This window comes from Aspergillus flavus, chromosome 1 (assembly GCF_009017415.1).
Source record: "Aspergillus flavus chromosome 1, complete sequence".
NCBI classification, from domain to species: Eukaryota; Fungi; Ascomycota; class Eurotiomycetes; order Eurotiales; family Aspergillaceae; genus Aspergillus; species Aspergillus flavus.
Genome location: NC_092406.1, coordinates 2735706 through 2748443, shown reverse-complemented (window position 1 = coordinate 2748443; position 12738 = coordinate 2735706). Strand labels below are relative to the sequence as shown.

Below are 12738 nucleotides of genomic sequence, written 5' to 3'. Positions count from 1 at the left end.
AGCATTTATTCAACGTTTACCTCAAAGAATGTCACGAAACGCAGGCAAATCGAACTATCACATGAAAAGGTACAGCATATGCTAGACTTGCAAAGAGATATCAAACTATGCGAGACTCTAATTCTGGCAAATTGTGGCAAGTAAGGCCCCTTACGTCACCATGCTGTTCCACGACTCGATATATGGTGAACGCACATATCAGAGCTTAACATGCGCTTGATGAGAGTTGGAGACCTTTCCTCGGGCTCTGGCTCAGCGTATTATGATCCCAAGCTGGAAGGAGACATTCTGAAAACTCTCATTCATTGGATGATCTCAGTCTCCAGCAATTGAAGCTTTCTACTAGCACTGGTATCAGCCCTAATTCGAGTTTCAAGACTACCTATGAACTCCGACACCACTCCTCCACCTAGTATGGTTGCCTAATGTACTCACCCGTTTTCAAAATATAAATGCATGTAGCCTTGATTTCTTTTCTTCTTTACTTTTCTTTTCTTTTCCTTTCTTTTCTTTTTATCTCTGTACTCTCTCGCCGCTGGTCCTCGACAGAGAGCTACAATATTCTGCTTAACGATGTATGTTGTAAGGTTGACTTGCAGCGTCTAGAATTTATCTCTCCATATTAAATACCTCAACATATACCACCAGTAGCCCTGAGGGTTTCTAGTTTGTCTATGAAATGTATCAGAAGTATATTCGGCATCTGTTTGCAAGTTTATCATGGTTCAATAGTGCCAAGAAAAATAATGTGTATGAACAGATGTAGAATGTCGATGTTCTCGTAAAAGTCACGTCTCATACTTGCGTTTTTATCACCCAATCAGCTGATATACTTCAATATAACTGAGTGGTATTTAGTCACTAGAATGACTATTGAAAGCATGTGGCCTTCATCTACATAGCCATATCCCTGTTCTTCTCATGGTAGGCCGTGCGTGGGTTGGTCTTACCTGGGTCGTTGTGACGATATGGTTCAGTATTATTGCCCGGAAGCAAGACTAGGATAGGCATGTTAGCTATTTTTATAGCCTATTCGACCGAGAAATACTTAGATGCCTGGTAGTAGTTACGAGCTAGGGCACTCTGTATCATCACATGAGTGGACGTCGATCATTCGGACAATTAGTGATTGATCCGATTCGTGTTCGCGTCGGTTTGCCGCGGCAATGAGAGCTCAGCTGTAGCCGCCACTAGATGCAGGTCAGTCTGGGCACATTCTCAAGAAGAGTCGAAATCACGAACAGGTAGCATCATGTGGATCTTGCCGAGGAAGGTGGTACCCATCATGGGGCACGCTGAACCCACCTTACTCGAAGTTTAGATCTACTAAAGCGAAAGGATGTCACTCCTAGTCGTATCAGAATTTGCACACAAAAGTCTTTTGAACAGATAAAATAAACATAGTGCGTCACTCTTTCCTAAATTTTGTGCCTCTGTCGTTCGCTCACAATATGAATCTAGGAATTTGGGTTTGATTGTTCGCGTATACTGCGGTAAGCTCAAGCCGCGATTCCAAAACAAAGCTGATATGATCATGACCTTCCTCATGAAGAGGAAAAATGGACGAAAACCGCCGTTACCCTATACAGCGTCGCCGTTGGAGTTGCTGTGGGCCGACATTCTCCTCGTCCTCCGGAGTCTATGGAGTCTACCGGGAATATTACTCCCCCTGACTCCCTCGGATGAGCTATGCGAATTATATCCGTCGACAGAGAACATGGCCAACGTTGTTGCACATGTTTGCCTGGCTTTAAGCCAGGTGGCTTTCTTACTGTCGGTGCTGGGTTGTTTCTTCTTAATGGTGCCAGCACTGTGGATCTCTCTCTATGTGGCGGCCTTTGTATGGGTGAATCGAGTCATCTGCGCACTTATATTCAATAATTCGGACGAGGTTTTGGAGTCAAAAGTCCCGATCGAGGAGCGACCGGAGCATGAGCGTGAACGTTGGATCTTCATCAATGGAGTCGCGGTCGGGTAAGTTAGGGCGTTATTTCACGCAGATATATTGATCGATATCCACGTCTCTTATCTATTGGAATACAGACATTACTGGCTGCAGAATAACATAGATCGGCTTGCCTATACTTTTGGCAGGAAGATTATTGGTGTGCATAATCCGACGTACGTGGTCCCATCCTAGCAGTTCTCTGATCGCGTGCACGTTATAACGCTATTCCAGAGACGGCATTGTATTCGATGTAATCGAGTGTCTGATCCAAAGGAACTTTACCTTCGCCACTCCGGATACGAGAGATGGTTATGCCATCACCAAAGCGACCTTGCTGAATCCGAAGTATGAGAAAGTTGTCCTGATCCTGCACAGCCAGGGGGGCATTGAGGGAAGTCTCATCATCGACTGGCTCCTGGACGAGCTACCAGAGAACGTCCTTCGAAAACTTGAAGTCTATACGTTTGGGAACGCTGCGAACCACTTCAATAACCCGTACAAATCGCTTCTGGGCTCCGGAGAAACCCCCGCTAGCGACTCAACGATATCCAATCAGGATGCCTTGGTACAAGCGGAGAAAAGTGTTCTCCATATTGAGCACTATGTGAATGCTTTCGATTTTGTCTGTGTTTGGGGGGTACTGCAATTCGCCAGAGTCCCAAACCGCTATATGGGCCGAATCTTCGTCCGGTCGGGTTCTGGTCACCAGCTAAACCAGCACTATCTCAACACTATGTTCACATTAGGACCAGACCGGAGGGTCCTCGACACCAATAAATTCATGGAAATGGGGGCGAGAACGGTCGAATACGAGAAAATCCTGCCGAAACACGTCAGACACAAGAGAAATGAGGTGCTTGTCACCAATAAGCGCCCGTCAGACCGCGACAGGACTGTTCAATCTGGACTTGAAAATCAACACGAGCAAAGACCGTTGAAGGTCAAAGATCTCAGCCGGTTATGGCAGTATCGCAATGGCGGTTCGCCTGTAGATGGATGATATAAGGATGTAGATGGGAAGGTTTTGGTCCTTCTTGATTCTTTTTCCATTCTTCTTTTTCACCCTAGACAATTATATAGAAACAGGAGCATTCCCTATCATGATAGGAGATTCAATGTATTTTATCTGAACGCGTCGATGAGACTCCACTTGAACCAGGGATAAGCAAAGGAGGGAACCACGGAATGTTGAATGTTGGCCGATCTTGCCGAATTCCCGACGGCGATCCGAGTCAAAAAAAGTCTTCGCTTCTGACTCGCCCCGTCGAATCTCTAATGGACCAGTCGGATTCTTCATAATTCAGCTCAAGCACCGGCCTGTGTGGAGTTAGCGTAGTACTCCGTATGGGCACGGCTCTTATCGTTCAAGACCGATAGGAAAGGTCCACAAGTCTCCCGGATTGCTACTACTGGGAGACTGAGAACGCGAAGACGCGACCTGGGTCAATTGCAACTTAGGCCAAGGCCAGTTAATGCATGTCATTTGCATGATTGTGTCGTTCTCTTCTGGTTGTGAACGCACATCATGTCGGACTTCTTCGCGGGTTTCCAGCAGGTCATCAGCCCCTCACTCTCGCAGCTCGGAGGGGAAGAGGGTGCCTATGATTCAGATGGTGGTCTAGTGCTGAGGTCGGTTCATATCACTCGGTCTCAGCTGGGCAATTGCTAATTGTTTTCTAGGCGACTCTGGCAATACCGGACGCAGAGAATCTCAGCGTTCGTGGCCACAGGCAACTTACATCTTGCGGTTGTCTTGTTATCGTGTGTAGTACTGCTTATTGCGATCGGTCTTCGTTATGCGGCTCGTTCCGGCAGGTCAAAATCTCGAGTTTCTGCAGAGTCACTAAATGAAGATCTGCCCATTCGGGTTTCTTTACCCTTTGCATTCTTGCATCTGGCGGCTGCAATAGCTGCTTGTTGTCTCGGCTGGATCGATGCACAACATGCAAACTGGAAACAACCGATCGCGGTGAGCTATGCGGTATTATTGGGGTTAATGCAATTCGGCTTCAAGAATGAGCGTGCTCGGGCTCACCTATATCGACATGTCAACGCAGTGACTCTTGCGATGTTCCTCTTAGCATGCGTCGAGGATCTGCTTCCGTTGTTGATTATCGGGGCAATATCTGGCCTAAGTGTGATCAGGGGTGGCCTCATAGCCTGTCTGGCTGCTGTGTTGATAGTCGCAGCTGCAACGCCCCGACCGCGGCGGTTGCTCGTTTCTGATACAGAGGCCGAGGAAACGAAAACGGTCGAAGAGCTGTCGCCTGAAGAGACCTGTTCTCTGTTCTCATACTACTGCTCGTACGAATGGCTGACATATGTGATCTTGCGAGGCTGTCGGAGGGACCTCACTATGGACGACCTCCCTCCTCTACCCTCGTACGATGAACCTTCCAAGTGGCTGAAGAAGATAAAGAGGCAACGTCTCAAAGGTGGCAAGACATTCCGAACCCTGTGTAGGTTGCTCAAGACTGAAATCAAGGGCATGATGTGCTGGTCATCAATCAGTGCAGTTCTGGACTTTGTCGCTCCGTATTCAATGTTGCGACTGCTAGCGTACCTGGAAAACCCAGAGGATGCCATCCTTCATCCAGCCCTGTGGGTGGCCCTTCTATTTATCGGCCCAATGTCACGATCGCTCTGTTATCAGCAATACATCTTCACTGCCACTCGGCTTCTTGTTCGAGTCAATGTCTCGCTGGTACAAGAGATATACCAGACCGCAATGCGGTCGTACCTCTACGATGATTCCATCGTCGAAACTAGTACAGAAGGTCGCCCGAAGTCCTCTCGAAGCATGAGAGACTCGGCGAAAGGAGCACCAAAGTCTAGCCAAGCTAACATAACTAGTCTCATGTCGTATGATGTGGACGCCATATACAACTCACGAGACATCTTTTTCGTGGCCACTGCGGCACCAATAGCCACCACAGTTGCCGTGATATTCCTCTATCGAATGCTCGGCTGGCCATCACTGTTCGGGGTCTCTGCACTTCTATGCCTGTCTCCTCTCCCTGCCTTGGCCTCACGAAGGGTCTCACGCATTCAGAGATCGGTTATGCGGGCTACAGATGTTCGACTTTCTAAAATATCCGAGTACTTGAACTCCATACGTACACTGAAGTATTTTGGTTGGGAGCATGCTGCAATGGAATCTATCAACGAAGCTCGAGGCGTGGAACAACGCCGCCTGTGGAAACGGAGTGTTTATGCTGCTGCAATCTCAATGGCTGGCGATCTGTTACCAATGATGAGCTTGCTTGTCATGTTCTCCGTCTTTGTGCTCTTCACAAATGACACTTTGCGAGCTGCAACCGCCTTCACATCCCTGTCTATCATGGAGACCTTGCGATCCCAATTCGTCTGGCTGTCAAATATTAGCAAGGCTTCAGCCCAAGGAGCAGAATCGCTGCGGCGAGTCGACCGCTTTTTCGATACAGCAAGGGAAATCCAACATCACCCCGAAGGACCGTTGGAGCTCAAGAACGCAACATTTCGCCGGACCCCTATTGCTGCTTTCAGATTGCACGATGTCTCGGTTCGCTTCAGACCTCGCGCTCTTAACGTGGTGACCGGTCCCACCGGAAGTGGAAAGACTTCTTTATTACTTTCTTTGCTGGGAGAAACTGTACTCGAATCTGGAACCGCCTCATGCCCACGAGACGTAGCGTATGTACCACAAGCTCCTTGGCTTCAGAATGACACTATTCGGGACAACATCACCTTCTTCAGCCCATTTGACAAAGCCCGCTACAACACAGTTATCGAAGCAAGCGGTTTGGCTCCAGACCTCCGACAGCTTCCAGCGGGAGATCTTACTGTCGTGGGTGAAAAGGGCACATCACTTTCCGGTGGCCAAAAACAACGAGTATCCTTGGCGAGGGCGCTATATTCGCAATCCTCCACACTCCTGCTGGATGATATCTTCTCTGCGCTTGACACTCACACCACTACATTGGTTTACGACAAATGCTTTCGTAGTGGCTTGCTCTCCGACAGAACGGTTGTTCTTATCACGCATTATCCGGCCGCGCTGCAGGATGCGGAACTGCATGTTCGGCTCGATCATGGCAAGGCATCTACTGTAGAAACACCTTCGAGCCTCCCTCAAGCCCTTCTACAGCGTACGCGCTGCAGTACACCCGCAACAGACACGGATTCGTTATCCTTAGGTAACCCCCTGATAGTAGAAGAACCCCTTGATGTTCCTTCAGAGCCTACAACCACCATTGCCCCTGCACATGAGCAACAAAGTCCACAGGTATCGCGCATAGCAAAGGAAACATCAGCTACTGGACGTGTGCCGCGCACTTTAGGTAGGTTACACCCCGTAAACTTCTCAAAGCACGCCTAACCATTTTCTCAAGCCTTACAATACATCCTCTTATTCGGCGGGCCTTGCTACGCGCTTCTAGCAATGGCTGTGACTATCGCAGTGCAACTTGCTTACTTTGCGATCACCTACTGGCTTTCTATTTGGATGCGTGCCTACGAGGAGTACGAGAATGCAAATTCCCTTTACTATTTAGGGGTCTACGCCGCATCAATCATCCTCTTCTTGTTGCTACAGCTAAGTGGTAACCTCCTCTATCAGTACGGGAGCTGGTCAGCTGCAAAAAAGATGCACAGGCGATTGGTGACAGCGGTTCTGTCTGCCCCCATTTCCTGGTTCGACCAGAATCCAATCGGACGATTGATTAACCGGTTTGGAAATGACACACGGTCGCTAGACACAGTTCTGATAGACTGGCTGCGGATGTCCATTGAGAACGGGTTGCGGTTCTTGCTTCGCATTGCCAGTGTTGCCTCTATCATGCCTATATTTGCTCTTCCGGCAGCTGTTATATGCACGGTTGGGTTCATCATCGGAGAGATGTACACTCGCACTCAGGTCTCCATCAAGCGGCTGACATCCATCAACTACTCTCCAGTGTTTTCACATTTTACCGATTCTCTGTCTGGCCTGTGCGTGATTCGTGCCCGCAAGGATATGGATCTCGTGTTCCAGAGGCTCCTCGCCGAGAAACTAGCTGTTCATGCTCGCTCCGCGGAAACACAGTATAACTGCAACCGTTGGATATCCGTCCGATCGGATCTCTGTGCCGCATCTGTTGCAGCCGCGGCCGGCTGCGTGGCCTACTTTTGGTCTGGACCAGCCGGGCTGGTTGGTTTCTCATTGACCAATGCCATCGGTCTCAGCCAGAATATCCTGAACCTTGTGCGGACAATGAACGAGCTGGAAGTCGAGCTGAACTGTTTCCAACGGGTGCGTGAATACGCAGATATCGAACCTGAGGAACACCTGAGTGAAGACCACGCAAAATCCTCAGTCGTCCCAGCCAGCTGGCCTACATCCGGCCGTGTCGAGTTTCATAACGTCACCGCGCGATACCAGGAAGACGGCCCCGACGTCCTACGCAATGTGTCTTTCGTCGCGAATCCAGGGGAGCGCATTGGCCTCGTCGGTCGAACAGGAAGTGGCAAAAGCACCCTTGGACTATCGTTATTACGATTTGTGAACATCGCCTCTGGTCAGATAACCATCGATGGAGTCGACATCACCAAGATCCTCCTCAACCGACTTCGCACCAGCGTAACCTTGATCCCGCAAGAACCAGTCCTTTTTTCGGGGGACGTCCACTCGAACCTCGACCCATTCGGCGAGTCCAGCGAAACAGAACTTGCCTCCGCCCTGGCAGCCTGCACCTCCATCCATGTCCCTGACGGCAGCGACCAGGCAGACCACGCCCATCCCGCCAAAACGGCCCGTCCTCTCGCCCTGGATACGCCTGTGGCGGCTAACGGCGAGAACTTCAGCCAGGGCCAGCGTCAGGTGCTCAGTCTCGCCCGGGCCATGTGTCGACGGTCAAAGGTCGTGCTGCTGGACGAGGCGACGGCATCCGTTGACCATGAGACGGATATGCATATGCAGCGTGTCCTGAGGGAGATGTTCCCTGATTGCACTATTATCGCTATCGCGCATCGGCTGAGGACCATTATGGACTATGATCGGGTGCTTGTTATGGCCGATGGGGAGATTATTGAGTATGTTCCTTCCTCGATCTATTAATCAAACTGAGTGATTTGTAGTATTGTGCTGATACTAACGGACACAATAGGAACGATACGCCCGCCAACCTTGTCAAGAAAGAAGGCATCTTCTGGGATATGTTGCGCAATACGGGCGAGTATGATGAGCTTGTTCAGATGATTGAGACAAAGCCTTCTACTTCGTGAAGCACAGTTACCGTAAAATAGAACAACGATGCTGATGAGATCGTTGACGGAGGAACTAGCATGTCTTGGTTTACACCATTCCTACACAGTCACGTTTGAATCACCATGAAATTGCATATAGAATGAATCTATCATAAGCAGTACTCTCTCTTCATATCTTTCTAGCAAACCACATCATTACATCAAAATAGAACTATCCCAATCTACTGCGGCGCAATCAACTGCTCCTCCTTAGGCCACTTGAAAAGCACAGCCTTCTCCCCCGTGAGCGTAAATCCCAAAACCACCTCCCTCTCATTATTCAACGCCACTTCATACCGTCCAGGATACAACACCCGATTCCCCTCCTCATCAGTCCGAGCCAGACTATCCACCGTCACCGGAATAACCATAGTCTTCGCCGACCCAGGCTCGACAGCACTCAACCGATCAAACCCAACCAGCCACTTATTAGGATGCGGCGCCGGCCCAGCAGTCGTATTCACAAACGCCATGGCAGTATAATCCGACACCCTGTCTCCAGTATTCTTCACGTCGACCGTAAAATTCAACAACGGCATCTGCTCCACCAGCTTATACCCAGGATGCGGGCGTCCCAGAACCTCATCGATATTAAACGACGTCCGATTCTTAGTCCCACTACCCGCAGAAGCAGAAGCAGTGAAATTAGTATAAAACAGCCCATGTCCAAACTCATAAACCGGCGTCCCGGTATACCACATATAAGTTTGTCCTGGATTCGACCCATTCGGTCTCAGATTCATATCAATAGCCGGGAACACCTCGGCGTACTCAGCCGGATACTGCGTCGTAACTAGCCGAGCCGCGGGGGCCCGTTTCCCCGTGATGATATCGGCCAGGGCCTGTCCACCCGACTGACCCGGGTATCCGCCCCAAATCAAGGCGTTGACGTTCTTGTTGTTCTTCAGGGCGGAGGAGTCGACCTGCCCGCCGCCCATTTGGAGGACGATGAGTGGTTTGCCTAGGTCCGCGAGCTTGGTTATTAGGGAGAGTTGGTTGGAGGGCCAGGTTATGTTGCTGCGGTCTTGGGCTTCGGTTTCGAGGGTGTTGTCGATGCCGCCGGCGAAGATGATTAGGTCTGCTTCTTTGGCGGTGGTGAGGGCGGTGGATTGGGAGGTGGAGTCCGGGTCGGTGGTTGTGTTTGTGCCGATGGTGTAGGTGATTTTGTATTCTGAGTCTTGGAAGGCTTGCAGCGGGCTGATTAGGTAGGGGGCTGGGCCGTAGTAGTTGCCTAGCATTTGGGTGGTTGCGTTTGCCCAGGGGCCGATTAGGGCGATGGTTTTTGTGGAGGAACTAGTGGTGAGGGGTAGGATGCCGTCGTTTTTGAGCAGGACGATGCTTTGGGCGGCGGCTTCGTAGGAGAGGTTTTGGGCGTTGGTGGACACCACGTCGGACCAGGTTATGTTGCGGTATGGACTGGTTTTGCCGTCGAAGTAGCCTGCGCGGATGAGGCTGGCGTAGAGACGGGTGACGCCGCGTTCGAGGTCTTGTCGGGAGACTTCCTGGTCGTGGAAGGATTCTTGGAAGTGGCGTGGGTAGGAGACGCCGCAGTCGATGTCGGTTCCTGCGCGGATGGAGTCTGCGGCGGCGGATGATTCGTTGGTGGCGTAGCCGTGCGGGTTGAAGACGTTGTAGACTGCGCCGCAGTCGCCGGAGACGTAGCCGTCTTCGACGAAGTCGAAGGTGTCGCGGAGGAGGGTTTGCAGGAAGAAGGAGTTGGAGCAGCTGGGGACGCCGTTGACGGCGTTGTAGGAGCACATCACGCTGTGGACTTTGGCGTCTCGCGAGGCGACGAGGAATTGGGGGGTGTAGTATTCGGCCAGGTCTTGTTGGGTGATTTGCATGTCGTTACCGAGCCGGGAGTGGTTGTCCCAGTTCTCGATATCGTAGCCGGCGTAGTGCTTCGCTGTTGCGATGAGTTTGAGAGGGTTGGCGTCGACGCCGCCCTGGATGCCGGTGATGTATTCGTATGCGTAGGTGGAGGCGAGGCAGTAGGCGTCTTCGCCTGGGGTTTCCTGGCCGCGGCCCCAAACTGGGTGGCGGAAGGTATTGATGTTGGGAGAGTAGACGTCGAGTCCGTAGCGGCCGGCGTTCATGAAGGCACGGCCTTGCGTGGAGATGATGGTGGCGATCTGGTGAATTAGGGTGCGGTTGAGGGCAGCCATTGTCGAGATCGGCTGCGGGAAGGACGTGGACCAGCTGAAGTCACCGGCATCGCTGAAATCGGCATGGGCGACACCGTGGAGAGCTTCATTCCACACCTGATACGCGGGCAGGCCGATTCTAGGGGCACCATGGCCGGTGTTGGCGGTGTTGTTCACCAGCTCCTCGAAGGTCAGGAGGGAGACGAGGGCAGCAGCTCGATCATGGGGTTTTGCCGAAGTATCGCAGACCAGAGTCTTGCTCAAGGGACCGCTTTCGCAGTCTGGGAATGAGGTACCACCGGTCTCCAGACATTCAGAGAAGAGGTCTGGGTTCGCTTCGATGTTGTAGTCGACGTAGCTTTGGTTTGCTTGACCAAGAGCGGTCGGCAACAAGGCCGCCAGGACGGCGACGATGGACGCTGCACCAGGCATAATGGCAATTGTCGGTGGTCCAGTGCTGGAGCTGTCTTTTCGTCTGGTACCCTGGCAGTGGGCTCGGATTTATAGCAATGGGCAATTGCATTCTGCATGGCAAGGGAGTTCGCTGCGTTCCTTGAGCTGTGTACGTCATCTATCTCTGGATAAAAAGTCGGCATTGCCGCAGCATCTCCAACATTTTGACTTCACCCCCACAGATGAAGTCCCGAATCGAGAAAGTCCCGCAGCCGATCACCTCCTCCGACGCGGGGATTTTCCGATATATGCTGAACCACCCAATCCATTCAGGCTGAATTGCAGGGTTCTGCACGATGGGCCCGAGTCGGGCCATAGAATCCGGGCCATGCCGAGATCATGGTCCCTTCTAGGCGGAGTTTTAGAGAGACATCCAAGGCAGGATATTCTTCGGGTGACGCTGATCAATTGGCAATGCTTAGTCTGTCTTTAGCCTGAAAGATACACAGGCAAGCTTCATAACAGATTCATAGAGTAATAGTACGCCTTGTGTGGACAGCGTTTGTTTCCTAATCACTTCAGCCTCGGGTAATAAGTCATTCCATTTGCCGGATTTAAGCCCAGCGTCGGTAACTATTCAAGAAACGCTTTGTAAGCAAGCCTCTCGTAAAACACTTTTTCATAAAAAATACTAAAGGCTTATATCCCCTTGCATGGAATCTAGATTCATTGCAACTACTTGCACGTAATCTCTCCACACCACGCGCAATTAACAGCGTAACTTGTAAATGGGAAGATTGATCGCTAACGTTGGTTAGTACCCCACGATAGGTCCGTCAGAAATATATGGACGTCGCTGCTAAGCTTTTGGCTGTAAATAACCTCTCCGTATAAGACCGCACGGACACCTCTCCTCTGGCTCATCAGGGAGATGTTGCTATTCGTTGCGGATGCTGTTGCGCTCAAACCGTCGGCGCAATTTCCCCCGAAACCCGAGCCTCTCAATGTTGAAGCATTCTTAGCTATTACATGAAGGACCCTTCGGATATAAAGGCTGGTCATTAAAACACATTTACGAGGTGGATCGGATCTGGATGGGGTACTGCGTAGGATTTTATGGTTTCCCATATGGTCCACCGATGGGGAAATAGTCTGCCTCTTAATAAACCATGGATCATAGTCCATTTCTATGAGAAGCTAACCTGGAAACTAAGGTAGACCCTCCAGACCACTGTTCAACTCTATAGTCAACTCTCTTTTGAGTATAATCATTCTTTAAAATGTAAAAGTGATACAGAAGTATTTTTATTAGTTACTATTACAGGACATCATGATAATAAATCACCTTCTTTAGACGCTTTTCAATGTCGTGTGCAAGGGGGATCCACTACACATACATACCCTAAATTTGCAATCACCTTACATCAATAGAAGAGTCTAGGTCGACAGCAGAACATTGGGGAAAGTAATGCGCGTTAATGCATAACTGCACTGTACTACATACACAAAACCGCAAGGTACAGACCGGCTTATAATGCTTCCAGGCTTGCCCAAATGAGCCACAGGTATGGTGGCCTCTTACTTCCTCATCTGCGGCATTTACAGGGCAATTCTGTTGCATTCTGGACTGATACTTCATGTCCTGGATATCAACTCTTCCCGTATTAGGCTAGGACCGCTATCTCAATTCTACATTTTTGGCTGTTGATCATCCACTTCAGAAGTACGAACTGCATGATCTTCAGTGCTAGTGATTCGCACTCGATCCCTAGATTCACGTCATATCCATCATAACGGAAGGAATCTACGGGACAATGATCAGAAAACTATGATAGATAAACATACAACAATTAAGATAGAGAAAGGAAAATAAGAAGAACCGGTCTCCCTGTCTAACACACAGAAACAATTTTTCACCCAAAACCCTCCTCCCTATACATCCATCTCTATATCCCAACTCTTCCTCATATCCAACCCGCCATGACCGAATTC

At 50.2% G+C, this 12738-nt stretch overlaps 4 protein-coding genes across 4 annotated transcripts; 2 read left to right on the top strand and 2 right to left on the bottom strand.

Moving 5' to 3' along the window:
• Positions 1–894: 894 nt before the first annotated feature.
• F9C07_1022 (uncharacterized protein) lies at positions 895–1284 on the bottom strand (the record flags this gene model as incomplete). Its single annotated transcript, XM_071507366.1, has 3 exons — positions 895–998; positions 1121–1190; positions 1243–1284. The coding sequence occupies 3 exons, from the start codon at positions 1282–1284 to the stop codon at positions 895–897; spliced, it is 216 nt and encodes a 71-aa protein (XP_071365735.1).
• A 250-nt stretch (positions 1285–1534) lies between these two features.
• On the top strand, positions 1535–2948 carry F9C07_2227850 (uncharacterized protein; the record flags this gene model as incomplete). The annotated part of the gene is made up of 3 exons (XM_041284141.2): positions 1535–1974; positions 2044–2121; positions 2180–2948. The coding sequence occupies 3 exons, from the start codon at positions 1535–1537 to the stop codon at positions 2946–2948; spliced, it is 1287 nt and encodes a 428-aa protein (XP_041140926.2).
• A 525-nt stretch (positions 2949–3473) lies between these two features.
• F9C07_1020 (putative ABC multidrug transporter) lies at positions 3474–8188 on the top strand (the record flags this gene model as incomplete). Its single annotated transcript, XM_041288451.1, has 4 exons — positions 3474–3577; positions 3629–6267; positions 6319–7996; positions 8071–8188. 4 exons carry the CDS (start codon positions 3474–3476, stop codon positions 8186–8188), a joined length of 4539 nt encoding a protein of 1512 aa, XP_041140927.1.
• A 142-nt stretch (positions 8189–8330) lies between these two features.
• F9C07_2279334 (beta-glucosidase-related glycosidase) lies at positions 8331–11398 on the bottom strand. Its single transcript, XM_041284148.2, has one exon. It carries the CDS (start codon positions 10783–10785, stop codon positions 8392–8394), a length of 2394 nt encoding a protein of 797 aa, XP_041140928.1. The 5' UTR covers positions 10786–11398; the 3' UTR covers positions 8331–8391.
• Positions 11399–12738: the final 1340 nt, after the last annotated feature.

Coding starts and splice junctions, on each gene's coding strand:
- F9C07_2279334 (XM_041284148.2), bottom strand. CDS start 10,785: ATGCCTGGTGCAGCGTCCATCGTCGCCGTCCTGGCGGCCTTGTTGCCG.